Here is a 16,773-nt window from a genome sequence, read left to right as displayed (position 1 = left end):
CCTTGCAAATAAGCTTAAGGAAATATCTTATTGACCGTAAGCTTGACAAATTCTCACCAAAAAAAAATAAAAATACCGAAAATGAATTATTGACCGTGGGAAATACTGGAAAAAATTCCGTGATACTAATAGAGGGTGGGGCCCAATGAAATGGTGGGACCCACCCCCTATTAGTGCCACGGGATTTCTTCTCGTATTTCCCACGGTCACCCTAGCGCTACTCTAAAAAATACTCTATATATCTTCTGGCAAATGAACTAAAGAAGAGAATCGATATGACCCACATGAAATGTCAATGTTCTTAGAGTATATAACGCTACGAGGATCTAACGATTTTGTTTTCCATGAGCGTGGTGCAAAGAAGTGGAAGTCCAAAAAATTTACCAAGAAGTTCTACCATAATCAAACCATATCCAAGTTACAAAATAAAATGCGTTAAGTGCAAATCTTGATACATACTGGTGGGTCAAAAAGAACAACTTAAAGTTGTCGAAGCAGAAACCTATCTTTCACGGCACTTGAATGGACAAAACTGCGCACAATCTGAACACCCTAAAGACTTGGAAACGTATGATCATGAAATCGTTCACAATGGAATTTAATCTCCATAAGCAGAATGGTCTTCCCTTAAACTGTTCATTGCGGAAAGATGTGAGATCTCCCAAATATATCAACGTCATGAGATCAAAAATTTGCAAGTAGCTCATGAGTAATCACAAACAGACATCCCAGAAAATAAAATTCACCTTTTCTCTTTTTATACAATTCAAGCCTTAGTTCAAATAAATCCTCACAAAGAAAAAAGGATGATTAATCTTAAATCAAAAGACCTTCTCGTCAAATAATTAACGGTTAGGCTAAGTTACTACATATAGAAATCATATATTATTTTCTGCCTACTTAATCTACTTGATGGTGTTATTGTTTTCAGATTATGCGTGAGTTTCAACGCACGATTAAGTTTTCCTCTTTTTTCATCACTGGTGTCGATTATGTTACTTTTGTGCCAGTATTGATTTGTAGCTCCATGTCTCTTCGATGGCTCTACATATCCTCGTACTATATTGATGACAAATTGAAAATTGTTGCGAAGTGTGCCGGTTTACGACCTTTTATGTTTTTTGGATTGTTTTGCTTCACATTGAAAGAGTACTTCGCTTAGCCATATATTAAAATTTTGAGGCTGTTACCATGTTTCTCTCGGACACGGCCTACATGTGTTCCCCCATAAAAAAATTTGGTTTCCTATTTTTATTTTGGGTTTCCTTTAGTAGATTCTGAAATTGATTTTTTTGCGATTTGGATTTCCGTAGAATTCTAAACAGTGTAAGTCACGTTCTCTTAATTAATTTTAACCAACCATTTATTGCACTAAGTCACGTTCTTTAGTGTCCTCACTAAAGTACTCGTTTCACAAAACTCAAAAAAGACTTATTTCGGCCAATAGATATCGAGGATTTCCTTACCGTTCAACGTATGAGCTTTATTAACTTTATTTTTTCAGTCTAAAGAATTTCAACTAAGGCTCCCACATTATCCAGATGACAGCCATGCACTTGGACCTCCTCGATCCTCACCGAGAGAGACACACTCCTTGTCTGATTCAGTGATCTGCTTACAAACTGCCGGAGGAAGACTTTCTTCACCCAGGGTGCCGCAGAACGTGGACTTCACTGTTCATGGAACGTCATAAAGTATTTCTTTGACTTGCTCTCTTACAAGAAAAAAATAAAACAAGTTAGCTATTCAAAAATTTTACTCCCATAGCCATAGTCATCTCTGGTTATATCTGACAGTATGTCAAAGGTAGGTTTTTGTGCATCTTGGCACTCAAGCTGGTCTATTTTACCAACTCTTTACAAATTAGGTCGGACAAGAATTTGAACAAAAATGAAAAGAATCAGTATGGTCGTAGTCTCCCTTCCGGCATTTTCTGCTCCACTTTACCAACTCTTTGAGGAGGCCAAACAATATGCGTCGCCCTTCCTTGAACTAAACCTAATGGAATCTGCGGCAAAAAGCAAGCAGACATTGAGTTAGGAGCAAATTTACTCACATAAAAACCAACACTTCTATTATATTACTCATAATCTCATATTGAAAAACATATTGTGATGTGACCAAAACTAATTTGACAGATCATACTGCAAGCCTCTACAATGAATTCTTCAAAGTGTAACCAATAAGCATTTGAGGAGGTTAAATAGACAAATTAGTTTTCAAGAAAAAAAGACAAATTCTGTTGGATTTTTGAAATAACAAGTTTAGCAGGTTAGTTTGTGAGCATTTTTGATGGTAGAGTATGTTACCGGGCCAAATGATCTCGAGTCCAAAGTTGAGGCAGAATTATCCCCCTCAACCCAACAATGTCCATCAGGAATCCTTATTGTATCGTATGAATTGAGGATTTGTATCCAATCACCAGGCAAAGCAATTACTCTTTTTATGTGTTTCTCCTTGTAGTTGATTGGAGACCTGCAAATTATATTTCGTATATTGATGGAACTCAACATTGCATATGTTTGAAAGCCAAAACCCAATAAAATTACTTTCCACTACAGATGTAACTCATACCGGTAACATATAAAGTGCACAATGAAACATCGGAAATTTTGAGAAATTTTCCGTGCCATTGTGTTTGTTTGTTTCTAAAGGTCTGCTGAGGTTAAAAGAGGGGATAGATTACCGAAAAACAATCACATCACCATGTGAAACTTTGTACTTCTCTAGACAAAATTTTTCGATCAGCACACGATCATCTGCAATGAAAATCCCTAATTAAAAAACTAATTCATATGTCACCTCAAAACTAAGCTTCAGAAAAAGAAAAAGATAAAAAAAAAAGAATATAGTGATGCACGATAATGACTTCGGAACAGTAGAAACTCACCCACTGGTGATCCCATAAAAGTACTCTTGTTAGGGTTGAACGTAGGATGCATTGAAAGACCTCGTATAGGGGCAATACTAGCATATCGGTCTGAAACAGTGAGCGTAATCAATCCAGCAGTAAAAGACTTCTTCGCAGTGTCCCATAAAAAATTCAGAGCTCCCATATTCAAATTTTACCCAAACTCAAAAGCTTTGCATTGGACATTACACCATCTGCACAAACCATCGGATACAATAGAAAAAAAGAAATGTTACAAGTTTTGCTCACATAAGTTATGCACAAGTTTTCAACATCGAAATTAAAAGAAATTCTCCAGCTTGAGCACGTGGTCAACCACAACCTGTAGTTTCGATTTTTGACGCAATATCGCAATACCCATACAGATGTTTTTTTTTTTTTAGTTTAGTGTGACGATCAAGACTATAAGTAAGTTTAATGTAGGTATTTCCTATCGATCCTACTCAGACGGAGAAAAAAACTAGCTGTGCATCACAAAATGTGTGCCTTACTTCAATGTTCAATCTAAAGTTGAAACAAAGGATAAACTAGATGACCACGCACAGTGGTGGGACCGACGAAGAAGCTAAAAGAAGTCAGCGAGCAATTTTTATAAGGTGCATGTGCATTGATAAGATATGTCTACTCTGTCCCTAAGAAACTCAAACATTTCAAAACCTCCCTCCATCCTTACTTCGACCTGGTCAATCAAAAAAAGAAAATAACCATCTGTAACAATGGGTGATATTAAGAGATATTAACAATGGGTTCTCAAATATTAAGCTTCTAAAAAGAGATATTAAGAGGATATCGAACGGTAAATTTGGAGCCTAACTTTATATCTATGTTAAAGCACTTGTTCACAAGTTTGAGAACCCAACGACAATAGCTACACTCGTTGATGATTCAAAAACTTGTGGGGACCGAAAGGATCATCCAAAAGTTTTATTCAACATATTCATCTATATATCGCAATTCATATATAAGTAGCAGAATCTATCGCGAATCTGAATCGGGTCAATATGTTAAACTTTGAATCATGATGGTGCACGAATTATTCCCTAAAGAAACAAAGAGAAGTGAAGAACCTTAACTGAGTACTATGAGAATATATTGTAGCAAGGTATTCTGTGATATTTCACAAGTTTGAGAACCAAACAGAAATAGCTACTTAGTGACCAAATCTGGAACATCATGTGACAATAAACTGACACCTAGAGCAGTTTTCCTACATTGACCATTTTGAGATAGAAAAAACTTAACATTACGGTCATTTGATTTTTTACTTCTTTACTCTTAAAAGCATCAGCATAGACCGTTACATTCCTTTGTGGATAAAACTCATCAAACTAAGATCTGCGAGCTAGACAGCACCAGAACCAGCACCAAAAGATATACAGTAAAGAAGTGTGCCAAACCAACAATATTTCACAAGCTGGAGAACCCAACAGAAAGAGGAGAAACACATATACAAAGTGAACTCATCTTAGGATGTTAGAACCTGCACCAGTGTGTCTACATTTAAAGTTACAGCCAAGAAGAAATAGAAGCAAGGAGAGACTGAGTACTATAAGAATAAAGGTTTTCTGTGATATTTCACAAGCTGGAGAACCCAACAGCAATAGCTATACTTAAGGGACCAAATCTGAGATTTCTTCACCAAATATGCATTCAAGACTTCAAGTTGAAAGCTATTTTGTGATTTATAAACTCAGACTAACATGCTCTCCTCCCCTTCAATATTGTGATCAACTAACAAGGCAACATGACTTATCACATCAACAAGGCAACAGTGACGGTACTTAAAATAAAGATCACTATCCATCAACATTGTTGTTGAAGAGGGAATCCGTTTGCTTAATATCATTAACAAAAAGAAAGAAAGTACAAGAGAGATTAAATAAGGCTCTTTGCTAATTCAACGAGAGAATTCATCAAACAGTTAACCTACTAAAATTAATGAAAGTTGAAAGAAGCAACTTTGGGTTCACTGGACAATTTATCAAACTGAGATTCATTAAAACAGAATGCTTACTGAGATTAAGCAGGGGATTCTTTGAGCTTCCACCTTGAGTTCACCCAGATAAATTGTCAATTGAGCAGGGAATTCTTTGAGCTTCCAACTTGGGGTTGTGATTCCCACACAATCTAGATAAAAAAGAGACATTATGAGAAAAAGGGACTGAAAAATTCAATGATGTAGATATAAAATCCTGTATATGAGTTCATTAACAATCTAACAATCTCTATAAATAACCATAACTATATATGGTTTTATTTTTGTTGGGATACATACGAAAGGGGAAAAGAGAGGAGAAGATTCCCCTGACGAATTTAGACGACCATACCTGATTAAAATTAGAAATTTGTAAAGAAGGAGAAGAAATGTCCTTGGAAATCTACAGAAGGAGCTGTATTATACAGCCTTTATATTTTTTCAAAAGGCTTAAAACCCAAAAGGTTATAAACCTCTTTTAGAGCAAGTCTTCTACGCCATCTCAGCATTTGGAATTGTGAATGAAAGTGCAAGTGTAGTGGTGGAATAGTGAAAACGTATTCTTAATAGCCCTAAAAAAACGCTATTCTTAATAGCGTTTTTTCCTCAGCCGTTAGATTTCAACAACTCATTTTAAATCTACGGATAAAAAAAATACGCTATTCTTATTGGCGTTCAAATGGATTCCACGAACCCTTCTATGAAACCATGAAACCTTGCTTGGATTTTCTGTGAAAGACTCCAACTTGGAAGCTACTAGACTTGACATTCCATGGTTTTTCCACACTTGGAATAGGTTGGATTCCACCATAAGACTTGCCCTACAAGAAAAAGTCTAGGCTCAAGTAACTAGGTATGACCGGCTGGTCAAGCGGTCTAGTAATAATGCGCCATAGTTATGCATTATTGGCAACATGGCATAGGCCAAAAATGCGGTGGTGCATTCAAAGTTGCAGCTAGGCAAAGGCATATACCAAACGAGATTTGGACATGACCAATGATGCGAGATTAGCATCAAGAGATGCCAAATGAGTTTGTCATAAAACCTGTATGCATGTGGCGTGCAGGCATGCAAGCAAGACTTGCATTAGCACACTTGCATCATTTAGGGAATGATGCTCAACAATGATGGCAGGGATTTGGTTGGCCGAGCTATCATGCAGCAGGGCTGGATGACATGTGCCAGGCACATGGCCTTGACGGTTACAAGTTGGTTATACGGAAGTTGTTTGCTTTATGCTTTCTTAAAGGATAGGAATTGCATATTTGGCTTTAGGGGAGTGAAAGCTTCTCATGCTGGTAGTCCCCATGTGTAGCCTACTTTCATCGCATCGCCTTGAATCCATGTCCACGGGATTTGATACAAGCTTATTGTACTCTTTTGGATGTGACGCTGGAATGCACATAGACGAAATATTCTGGATAGGGAAGAGGAAGGAATGAGAGAGTTATGTTGTTTATCGTGGCTCCCTTTGTTTCTTCAAGAAAATGTTTCAGCCGCGTCTCTGGAGTTATCTCATGAGTCTTTGATGGTCGTCGGGATGGACTGCGATGAGCAGTCCCCAGTCGCATTTTTCTTTAGTTTATGAAGTTGTTTTTCCTTTTAGAAGGCTTGGGATCCGCCGCGGCCTCGTAAAGTGTTGAAGGCGTCTTCTAGACAGAGAGGTGATGATATTCTTGCGCTACACCCTTGAAGAGTAGATGACCTTGTTGTGGTTATGGTGTGTCTTCTGAGCTTTGAAAGTGAAAGGATTCCTTGTAGATCCTCAGTCACCAAGTATGGTCTACATGTTTCCATCTTGTATGGCTAGTGGGTTGACCATGATAAAGACATCACCATCGTGCGTTCATACTGGTGATTTTGTTACTTCTTCCACGTGAAACTAAAATGTGGAGGAGTACGGGTTACCTTTGTAGTGATTGTTGTTGCGGTGAAGCTTTGGATGGTATCAAAAAATGAGCGACAACAGTTCTTGGTAGCAGATGTAATCAGAAGAGACTACATTGTCGTGGGAACAAAGTAGGTTGGCTAGAATTGTATGGGCATCCATGGAAGTAAAAGGATTGGCTGGATGCATAAGCGAACAAACTGTCCATAGTCACGAGTTTTGGCGGGATGGATCAAAAGGTGGCCATGACTACGAAGATTGGCTGGCTGCGATCATGATCCTTGACATGGGGAGTGTGGTGGTACGACCCTTTGCAGGAAGGAGTGGTGTTGAAGCGGCTTCGGATCTTGGAGAGGACGTATGAAACTTAAGGAGCCAAATGTTGCTTCAGATCCTGGAGCATCTTATGGAGATAACGCTGAAGCGGAGCGGCTGCTGAAGCGAACGCTGAAGCGGAGCCGCTGCTGGAGAACGTTGAAGCGGAGCCACTTCTGGAGAGAACGTCAAAACGATGCCTTGAAACTCTCAGAGCCTTGACGGTTACAATGTTGAAGCCGGAGACTGCGTCACTCAGCGTTCTCTCAAACTCGACATTCCTCAAGTGAACAGTGGTTAGGAGTCCCCAGTTCCATCTATCGATCATGCTTTCCAAGAGAGGTTTGGGTTTGAGAACGGCTTCCCTGGCTGGAAACAGCTGCTTTCCTGATGCAGTGCGGTTGAGGGATGCAAATATGTCTTGACGCTACGCCTTGGAGAAATATAGAATCCCACATAACTGTTTCATCATAGACTGCATGATTTTGTGGGCGAAGTCCCAGAAATCATGCATCTCCTGACGGGAAGGGGGTCTCTGTGAATTCAGGAAGGTTGTCGATTTCCTTTGCCTCGATTTTGGAGAAGTCGTTCTTGATCTTTACGTGTGATGAAATTGGATTGATGATTCCCTTCTATTGGGCTTTCAAGAGCAACGCGAGCCCCTTCATCTATAAACGCACGTCCTACTGAATTGCCTGTGCCGGATGTTAAAAGTATTCCTTGTCAGTTCCCTCTTGGGTTGACGTGACTCTTATGATGGCCGCTCCGTCAGTGTCTTGAGGAAATAAATATCTCTTTTCGAGTTATAAACACGTATGTTTGAGCCTTACGAGAACCTTTTGTCTTTCTCTCAAATCAACAGTGGTAAAAGGAGGTAGGATTCTTCCGGCTCTTCCAGTATCTTGCCCTGATGGTGGAGTAGCAGCGTCTTTGGTGACGGTTGAAGCTGTCATACTTGAAGAAACGTTGGGGTGGCGGAAGCGGCTCTGGTTCTGGTGATCGTAGGTGTATCGTGCAGAGATGGCGCGGTTTTGATCACGGAGTGCTGGAGTCATTGTGTTGTTTCGAAGGGTGAGGATGGAGCTGCTTTGGCTGGTTATGGAGCGGAGAAGATGGCGCTAGAAGAGTGCAAGCTGTTAGCGCTGGAAAGGATGCAAGCTGCTGGCGCTGGAAAGATGCAATCTGTTAGCGCTGGAAGGATGCAAGCTGCTGGCACTAGATCGGCTTGGAATGGGCGCTGGCTTGGATTTGGTATGGTGCGGACTGTTGGCTGCGCATGGTGCGGACTGTTAGCTGCGCATGGTGCGTACTGTTGGCTTGGCACGGCGCTGGCTTGGCGTGGCGTGGATTATTGGCTTGACACGGTGTTGGCTTGGCACGGCGCGGACTGTTGGGCATCGTGAGGCTTGTTCTTGCGGCCCCAGTTGTCTCTTTCCGTGTGTAGCTCAAATAGTAAATCCTTTCCTTATTCAAATTCCAAAAGTGTTATGCCTATAAAAGGGGTTGGCTCTCCTTTTTTTTGAAAGGAAAACAAAGCGCCTGGTTTATGGTTTTATTTGAATTGGTAGATAACTGTTATCTAAGAGGGTTTTGGATTATTCTTTTGGAATGAATTGTTTTAGAATAATGTTGTTTTGGTTATGACTGTAAGTAGTATAAGTACCCTTGGAAAGCTATGGAATTGTGAATGTTATGCGACAGTAGAAAGCATGAAATGAAACATGGGAACAATATGGCTATCGGTTTTTATCATCTCTGTGAAGATTTGAAGTAGTAGACCATGTATTTTTCCTAACAAGACTTACTTGGTTTTTTGGATCTCCTAACGGAACTGGATCTCCCGGGTGCAAGTCCTAGTTTTGTAGGAAGCGCCGCCATGATCGCGAGAAGTCCCCAGTCACTCCTTATCGTGTGATAGTTGATAATTGAGCCATTGATTCCCGAGCGGATTTTTTTTGCTCCACCATCTTAAGATCGGCGTTTGAAAGATGAAATCACAAATTGAAAGTTCATATTGTAACCGAGAGATTAATCTCCCACTGTGGTCGCCAATTGTTTGAGGGTGAAAATAGTTTCTGCTGGTTTCGGTAATTTCGTGTGTTGTGGGTGAGAAACGAGTCTAAACCCTAAACAATGTACTACAAGGGAGTACTTTAGATTCGAGATATCAATCTGTACAAATCTGGCCTAAACCAAGAAATGGCCGTTCCAGACTTGCTTCGGTCACAAAGTGAAGGAGAAGGGTTGGTTTTGGGGAGGGAAGCGAAGAGAGTGTTGAGACCAGAATAGTTGATTCTAGAAGAGTAGTTGTTTGACTTGTATCAGAAAGTGAAAGCTAATAGATGGGAAAGCTAACAAGTGATTTCTGAGTGTTGTATGCTCCTGACCAAAACTTGTTGTTTGGTGGAAATAGGTGAAACCTAAGTCGCAACGAAACGTACCCTGGTCTCGTAAGAATTGGAAACGGTTTGAGTAAATGGAAGGAAACGGTAATGGGTAATGCCTGGAATTGATGCTTCCACAATGAAGGAAACATTTCACCGTTACTCCTTGTATTTACTAACCGCCTCATCCTTATGACACTTTCTTGTAACGGGCGTAATGTACGCCGCACACTGTAAACCGCCAAATCAATACCCTAATGAGCATCCCCCAGTTTGTGACATGTGTTGATGTCTCGAGTGTTTTCGCGGAAAACACGTAGCATGTTGCTGTTGTTTGGCAAGTTGAGCTCGGGAGACTTGCCAGCTCGGTGGTGACCCTCGACGGTCGAGATTTTGCATCTTGAGGAGAAGGGTAGCCGTTGATTATTGCAACCCTTCGTTTGGTAGCCAGCGGCATGAAAGCATGGCCGGCATGGCTTTGACATAGTTAGGCGTGGCCAAGCTAGGATTTGGCGCGGCCAAGAACTAGGGTTTTAGCATAGTTTGGGCGCGGCCAAAATTAGGGCTTGGTGCTGGGCCAAAAGTTGCCACGCGTTAGCTGGTGACCTTGTACGGCTAAGATCTTCATCTTAGATGGAAGGGCGGCCGTTGATTGTTGCAACCCTTCGTTTTGGCAGCCAACGTCATGAAGGAAAGGCTGGCATGGTTTATGCACAGCGGTGCGGCTGGCATGGTTGGCATGCCTTGCGCGGAGATGTGGCATGGCATGCCATTGGCACATGCGGCATGGTTGGCATGTCTTGGCGCGGAGATGTGGCTGGAACGGCATGCCATTGGCATATGCGGCATGGTTGGCATGCCTTGGCGTGGAAAGGTTGCTCGGCATTCCATTGTCACATGTGGTGCGGCTGGCATGGTTGGCATGCCTTGGGTGGCAAACTTGGACGGTTGAGATCTGCATCTCAGATGGAAATGTAGTCGTTGATTGTTGCAATCCTCCGTTTTGGCTAAGGGTGCACAGGAACCGAGCCGGACCGACGGACCGAACCGGAACCGGAACCGGTGGAACCGTACCTGGTTTTGGACCGAACCGAGGTACAAGGTACAGGTACCGGTCCAAAAAATAGGAACCGAGGTCTTGGAGGTACAGGTACACGGTCCAATACAGGTACCGTGCCGTACCGGACCGAAAGTCCCGAAAAATATATACCGTTAGATTTGGGAGATAAGGATCAGTATTAGCCGTTAGATTAAAGGGTTATATAAACTAAGTATTAGGCTTAGGGTTTCAGTTCCTACTTCCCTTCCTTTTTTTTTTTTCTCGTCTCCTCTCTCTGAGAAGGAGAACTCTCTGTTAACTAACCCTAACCCTTCGTTTCTTCATCAAGGACCAAGGTTGTTGCTTTCTTCATCAAGGATTCAAGGTTGTAGAACAGTAGAATACCTTCAAGTGGATTTATCTTCAGGTATAACATCTCCTTTCTCCCTCATATTCGTCTTCCACATCTCTTCTTCTCTCTGTCCCATCTTCTTCTTTATAGATTCAAAAGAAGAGACGGATCTTAACTGATAAAATAAGAACTATTCTGAAATTTAAATTTTGGATTTAACTTTAAAGAAAATAAAATCATTAGGGTTGATTGCATTCACTAATTAGGGTTTCAGAAGGGATTTTCTATTCTGTAACTTCTGTTTAAAATGTTATCAACAACATAAACTTTGATTTGGTTGCTGCTTGTTTTTTTTTCCAAACCTTATGTGGCTGTTGTTTCACATGAATCTTGATGGATAATAGTGTTTTTGTTTGATTTGTGTATGAGAAGATGAAACTGAAAAATAGGACACTATTAGCTATGATGGATAATAGGTTTCATAAGTAAACCCAGGGACACTATTACACAAATTTTCAGTTGATGGATAATAGTGTTTTTGTTTGATTTGTGTTTTAGGGATTTCAACCCTAGTCAATTTCATCTCTAATCACCACCACCAGGTCTACCACGAAGGTAATTGCGATTTCTACCTATTTACTAGTTGATTTTATGTTTTATTTACGAGTTTAATTACAAAATCGGTTATGGAATTTTGACAATTTTGTTGTTAACCAACTCAATTTTGGTTTTATGTTGACAAAATTATCGATCTTGATAGAAAACGACCAGTTAGTGTGTGATTTTGGAAGCAGAAGCTCATCTGACTATCTAATTAGTACTAGAGTACTCGATTGAGGTATCTGAACTCTTAATTGCCATAGATTGGTTGTTTCTGAACTCTTAATAGCCCTAGATTGAATGAGAATTGTAATGTTTCCAAATGGCTTGTAATTTTAGTAGTTTTCTTTTCAGGAAATCCAATTTCCACTGTGAGGATACCAGTGCACACATCGATTTATGCCACCAAGTTGTGATTCATAAGTGCTTCCCTTAGGTAGGTTGAACTGTTTCAGTACATGGGTTTCTTTATGCAAATATTACTTACTACTGTAGTACTTTGGTTGCCTGAATTTCTTTCGGTATACACGAGTCTAATTTAGTTTATACTTGAGCCTTTATCTCTAATAGTACGTTCTTGAGATTTGTTGGTGGGATTTAGATATTTCGTTTACACGAATTTTCTCGTTTCATTTTCTACACAGGTATGCTATCCACTACCACTAACCAGTTCATATCTTATACTCCATTGACAACAATATCCTGATATTTCCAGTAGACTGAAGTTTTTGAAAGAATCCAAGATTAAGAAAGAATAAGGGAGTTTGGAGGGTTCTACAGTTCTACTTATCTTATGTTTTGGTTTCTATTTTCTTTCAGTCACACGTTACTACATCTTTTTTAAGATTTTCAAGACATTGTTTGCTTGGTTTGCTAGTAATATTGCTACTTAGTAGTTGTTGCTTTGAATGAGAATTTGAGATATTGAAAAACAGGTAAACAACAGGTGCTTTGATTTCTGTCTGAAATGGAACCGGAACCGGAACCGGTAACGACCGGTACCGACCTGTGTCGAATGGAACCGGAACCGAAGTGCTCGGTACCGGGACCGGTCCAAAATTTTGGAACCGTCAGGTGAGAGGTACAGGTACTCGGCCTCGGCAAGAACCGAGCCGAACCGTACCGTGTGCACCCTTAGTTTTGGCAGCCAGCGTCATGTGGTAGGCCCGGCAAGGCTTTGGCATGTGTTAGGCGCGACCAAAATTAGGGTTTGCATAAACCGTGATGTTTGGCTTTGGGCCGAAAGTTGCCATGCGTTAGGTGGAAAACTTGGACGGTTGAGATCTGCATCTCAGATGGAAGGGTAGCCGTTGATTGTTGCAACCCTCCGTTTTGGCAGCCAGCGTCATGTGGTAGAGCCGGCATGGCTTTGGCATGTATTAGGCGCGACCAAAATTAGGGTTTGCATAAACCGTTATGTTTGGCTTTGGGCCGCAAGTTGCCATGCGTCAGGTGGCAAACTTGGAAGGTTGAGATCTGCATCTCAAATGGAAGGGTAGTCGTTGATTGTTGCAACCCTCCGTTTTGGCAGCCAGCGATATGTGGTAGGGCCGGCATGGCTTTAGCATGTGTTGGGCGCGACCAAAATTAGGGTTTGCATAAACCGTGATGTTTGGCTTTGGGCCGCAAATTTCCATGCGTTAGGTGGCAAACTTGGACGGTTGAGATCTGCAACTCAGATGGAAGGGTAGCCGTTGATTGTTGCAACCCTCCGTTTTGGAAGCCAGCGGAATGTGGTAGGGTCGGCATGGCTTTGGCATGTGTTAAGAGCGACAAAAATTAGGGTTTGCATAAACTGTGATGTTTGGATTTAGGTCGCAAGTTTCCATGTGTTAGGTGGCAGAATTGGACGGTTGAGATCTGCATCTCAGATGGAAGGGTAGCCGTTGATTGTTGCAACCCTCCGTGCAGCCAGCGACATGTGGTACGGCCGGCATGGCTTTGGCATAGTTTAGGCACGGCCAAAATTAGGTTTGGTACAAACCGTGATGTTTGGAGTTGGGCCTGAAGTTGCCATGCGTTAGGTGGCAAACTTAGACGGTTGAGATCTGCATCTCAGATGGAAGGGTAGCCGTTGATTGTTGTAACCCTCCGTTTTGGCAGCAGCGGCATGTTGTAGGGCCGGCATGGCTTTGGCATAGTTTAGGCGCGACCAAAATTAGGGTTTGGTACAAACCGTGATGTTTGGCCTTGGGCCGGAAGTTTTCATGCATTAGGTGGCAAATTTGGACGGTTGAGATCTGCACCTTAGATGGAAGGGTAGCCGTTGATTATTGCAACCCTTCGTTTTTGGCATCCAGCGTCATGGTATGTTGGGACGGCTGGCATCGCATGACTCGGCGTGGAGATGCGGCTGGCATGCCATTGGCACATGCGGCATGTTTGGCATGCCTTGGCGCGGAGACGTGGATGGCATGGTATGCCATCGGCACGGTGGTGCGGCTGGCATGGTTGGCATGCCTTGGTGCGGAGATGTGTCTGGAATGGTATGTCATTGGCACGGTGGTGCGGCTGGCATGGTTGGCATACCTTGGCGCGGAGACGTGACTGGCATGGTTTTCCATTGGCACGGTGGTGCGGCTGGCATGGTTGGCATGCCTTGGCGCGGAGACGTGGCTGGCATGGTTTGCCATTGGCACGGTGGTGCGGCTGGCATGGTTTGCATGCTTTGCCGCGGAGACGTGGATGGCACGGTGGTGCGGATGGCATGGTTGGCATGCCTTGGCGCGGAGACGTGGCTGGCACGGTGGTGCGGATGGCATGGTTGGCATGCCTTGGCGCGGAGACGTGGCTTGCATGGTTTGCCATAGGCACGGTGGTGCGGCTGGCATGGTTGGCATGCCTTGGCGCGGAGACGTGGCTCGCATGGTTTTCCATTGGCACGGTGGTGCGGCTGGCATGGTCGGCATGCCTTGGCGCGGAGACGTGGCTCGCATGGTATGCCATTGGCACGGTGGTGTGAGAATTAGGGTTTGGTATGTACGAAGATGATGTCGGTCAATACTAAGGGTTCTGCCGTGGAACATGACACATGCGCTAGTGGTGGTCGTAGTGACGTCATGTCAGATGTAAGGTTTTATGATTTTAACCCTAAGCTAAAAAAACACCATCAACAGTAGTATTTAATCTTTATGATTTGTTATATTGCAATTTGTTATGGGATATTGGTGTTTACGTCCGTGAACTATGTTGTCCCATATTTTGTCAAAAGTAAAGTCATTCATGATCGGTATTCATGTATTGTTTTAAGGATGAATATACGTTTGACATATACAAAAATTAAGCCTATATTGTCAATTCTTTAATGGAAGATAGGTTAAAATATTTTGTGTTCAAGGATTATGTCTATTAAAAATTGTTATGCAAATAGTGATGGAAGATAGAATGAATCCTTGTGTATTCCACAGTATTGATCTTCACTGATCCATATTTTATGTAATACTGTGAGGCTACGTAATGTGTCTTATATTGATCACGATACAACCAAGTTGATTAATTTTTGATTAGCTTTGTTGGTTGTTCCGCAAGGTACTTTATGCTGAGCATTCTTGAACTAAATTAATCATCTTGTTTGGTTATTTAGTTATTGCTCCATAAGTCTTTTTATGTCGAGCAAAACAAATGACAATTAAATTGATTCCTTTTATAATTAGTTTGGTTGTGTATTCCAATTAGATTAATTATGGGTTCTCTTGTAATTAATCTAGTTGAATATTTTCATACTCCATAAGAATCCTCTTATGTTGAGTATATGAACGACTATCCTATTCATTTTCTAATGGTTATGTTACTCGTATGCTCCGTAAGTTCTCTTATGTCGAGCATAATCAATTAAGTTGATCATTTTTGTGTTTAATTTGATTGTGTATTCCGATTAAATTAATCATGGGTTTACTTGTGATTAATTTGATTGATTTTTTGGATATAGAAAATCTTTCTCATGGTTTTTGGTGTCCAATCAAAATCCTTCTTTTCTTTTGAAATTAAGGTCGCTCTTGTTGTTCCCTTGGGAATGACATCAAATGGGGGAGAGTTCTTTTGAACTTGTGCTTAATGGTCATATCTTGAGGGGTGTGCAGTTGTGGAATCTTTAAACTCCTTGATGAATGCTATTAGCTTCGGCTATATGATTGCATCTAAATTAGGTGGTATATATTTTATTTTAGTCATGAAATGTCTCTTACGGAAATTTCATTATGATCCCGTTCTTGTAACTTTGCCAATTTTATTGACAAAAAGGGGAGAATTAATATGTAGTTCACACTAAAAATACATATGGTTTTCGGATCATTATGTAAGGGGGAGTGGTTTCCATGTGAGATGGAGTATTGACTAAGGGGTAGTGATACATATAACCATAGTATTATTGTTGAAGTTGTGATACAATTGGACTTTGACACTGTGTAATAATAATATGACATTGTATAACAATGATCGAGACCGATGCTTTCTCATTGTTATAGCTACGGATCTTCAATAACGGTGATGATAAACTTACAACCTTGGGGATCATTGGAGTACTTGGAAGTGACGAAGATTTCGAGGAATGTTGAAGATTAGACATGTGGAATAGGAGCTACTAAATTTTCTTTACCTTTTTTGTATTCCATATGTATTGATAGTTTTGTCACTAAAATTGACAAAGGGGGAGATTGTTAGAGCATTGCTCAGTGGAACTCGCATGCGTTGCTATCTCAAGCATGTTTGTCAATGTTAGTGATCAAAACTATAAGTCTTGATTTCTAGTCTACTATAGCTAAGTCTCGGACTAGGATAGAAAGTGTAGTTGATCTCAAGGACTTCATGGCGATTCATCATACAAGAAGAAGAACTACTCAAGGAACCGGTGGAACTTCTCGACAAAAAGGTATGGGAAGACTTGAACTTATCTGTCACTCAAAAGTCTATCTACTCTATCTCCTACTTCTTGAGACAAAAATTCATATGATATATATAGACTTAGATTATACACATTTGGTATTTCGAGCCGACTATACCTCGCCTATCTATATCTCGAAATATGTGTTGGTAAGCGACTAAGCGTTTCGCTTCGAACATGTTTATCTTTACCTAGTGACGAAAGTTATGATATGTTTCAATCACTTTGAAAATTGCTTTGACGAAAAATGGTGTAACAACTATATAACGTCCTCTAAGAATGTTTCAACGGTTGGAATGAGAGTTTAGATTACATAACCAATGATGGACATAAGTATTGTTGTGGAAACACATATGTGCATAAGTCCTATCCCTTGAACCAAAGTTTGCGAACTTTGTTGATCAAGAGAAACCGGAAGAATTGCTTGTT

General features: G+C 41.1%; 1 protein-coding gene across 2 annotated transcripts; it reads right to left on the bottom strand.

Moving 5' to 3' along the window:
• Positions 1–1,687: 1,687 nt before the first annotated feature.
• LOC113274192 (mitochondrial inner membrane protease subunit 2-like) lies at positions 1,688–5,353 on the bottom strand. Of its 2 annotated transcripts, none has more exons than XM_026523658.1 (6): positions 5,239–5,353; positions 4,926–5,038; positions 2,891–3,105; positions 2,687–2,759; positions 2,310–2,475; positions 1,688–2,008 (listed from the first exon to the last, which is right to left on the bottom strand). In XM_026523658.1, the coding sequence occupies exons 3-6, from the start codon at positions 3,054–3,056 to the stop codon at positions 1,901–1,903; spliced, it is 513 nt and encodes a 170-aa protein (XP_026379443.1). In that variant the 5' UTR covers positions 3,057–3,105; positions 4,926–5,038; positions 5,239–5,353; the 3' UTR covers positions 1,688–1,900. The 2 variants fall into 2 exon arrangements, with proteins under 2 accessions (XP_026379443.1, XP_026379444.1); XM_026523659.1 differs by lacking the exon at positions 5,239–5,353 and adding an exon at positions 5,187–5,235.
• Between the last annotated feature and the right edge of the window lie 11,420 nt (positions 5,354–16,773).

Source organism: Papaver somniferum, chromosome 4 (assembly GCF_003573695.1).
Source record: "Papaver somniferum cultivar HN1 chromosome 4, ASM357369v1, whole genome shotgun sequence".
Classification (NCBI taxonomy): domain Eukaryota; kingdom Viridiplantae; phylum Streptophyta; class Magnoliopsida; order Ranunculales; family Papaveraceae; genus Papaver; species Papaver somniferum.
The sequence above is the reverse complement of the archived record's forward strand: the minus strand, read 5'-3'. Positions and strand labels throughout refer to the sequence as shown.

What these genes read in the sequence shown, in the direction of transcription:
- LOC113274192 (XM_026523658.1), bottom strand. Translation starts at nt 3,056, where the DNA reads ATGGGAGCTCTGAATTTTTTATGGGACACTGCGAAGAAGTCTTTTACT. An exon ending in TTTTATGGGATCACCAGTGG is followed by an intron (nt 2,760 to 2,890) that starts GTGAGTTTCTAC and finishes TTTTCATTGCAG; the next exon opens with ATGATCGTGTGCTGATCGAA. An exon ending in ACTCGAGATCATTTGGCCCG is followed by an intron (nt 2,009 to 2,309) that starts GTAACATACTCT and finishes TTTTTGCCGCAG; the next exon opens with ATTCCATTAGGTTTAGTTCA.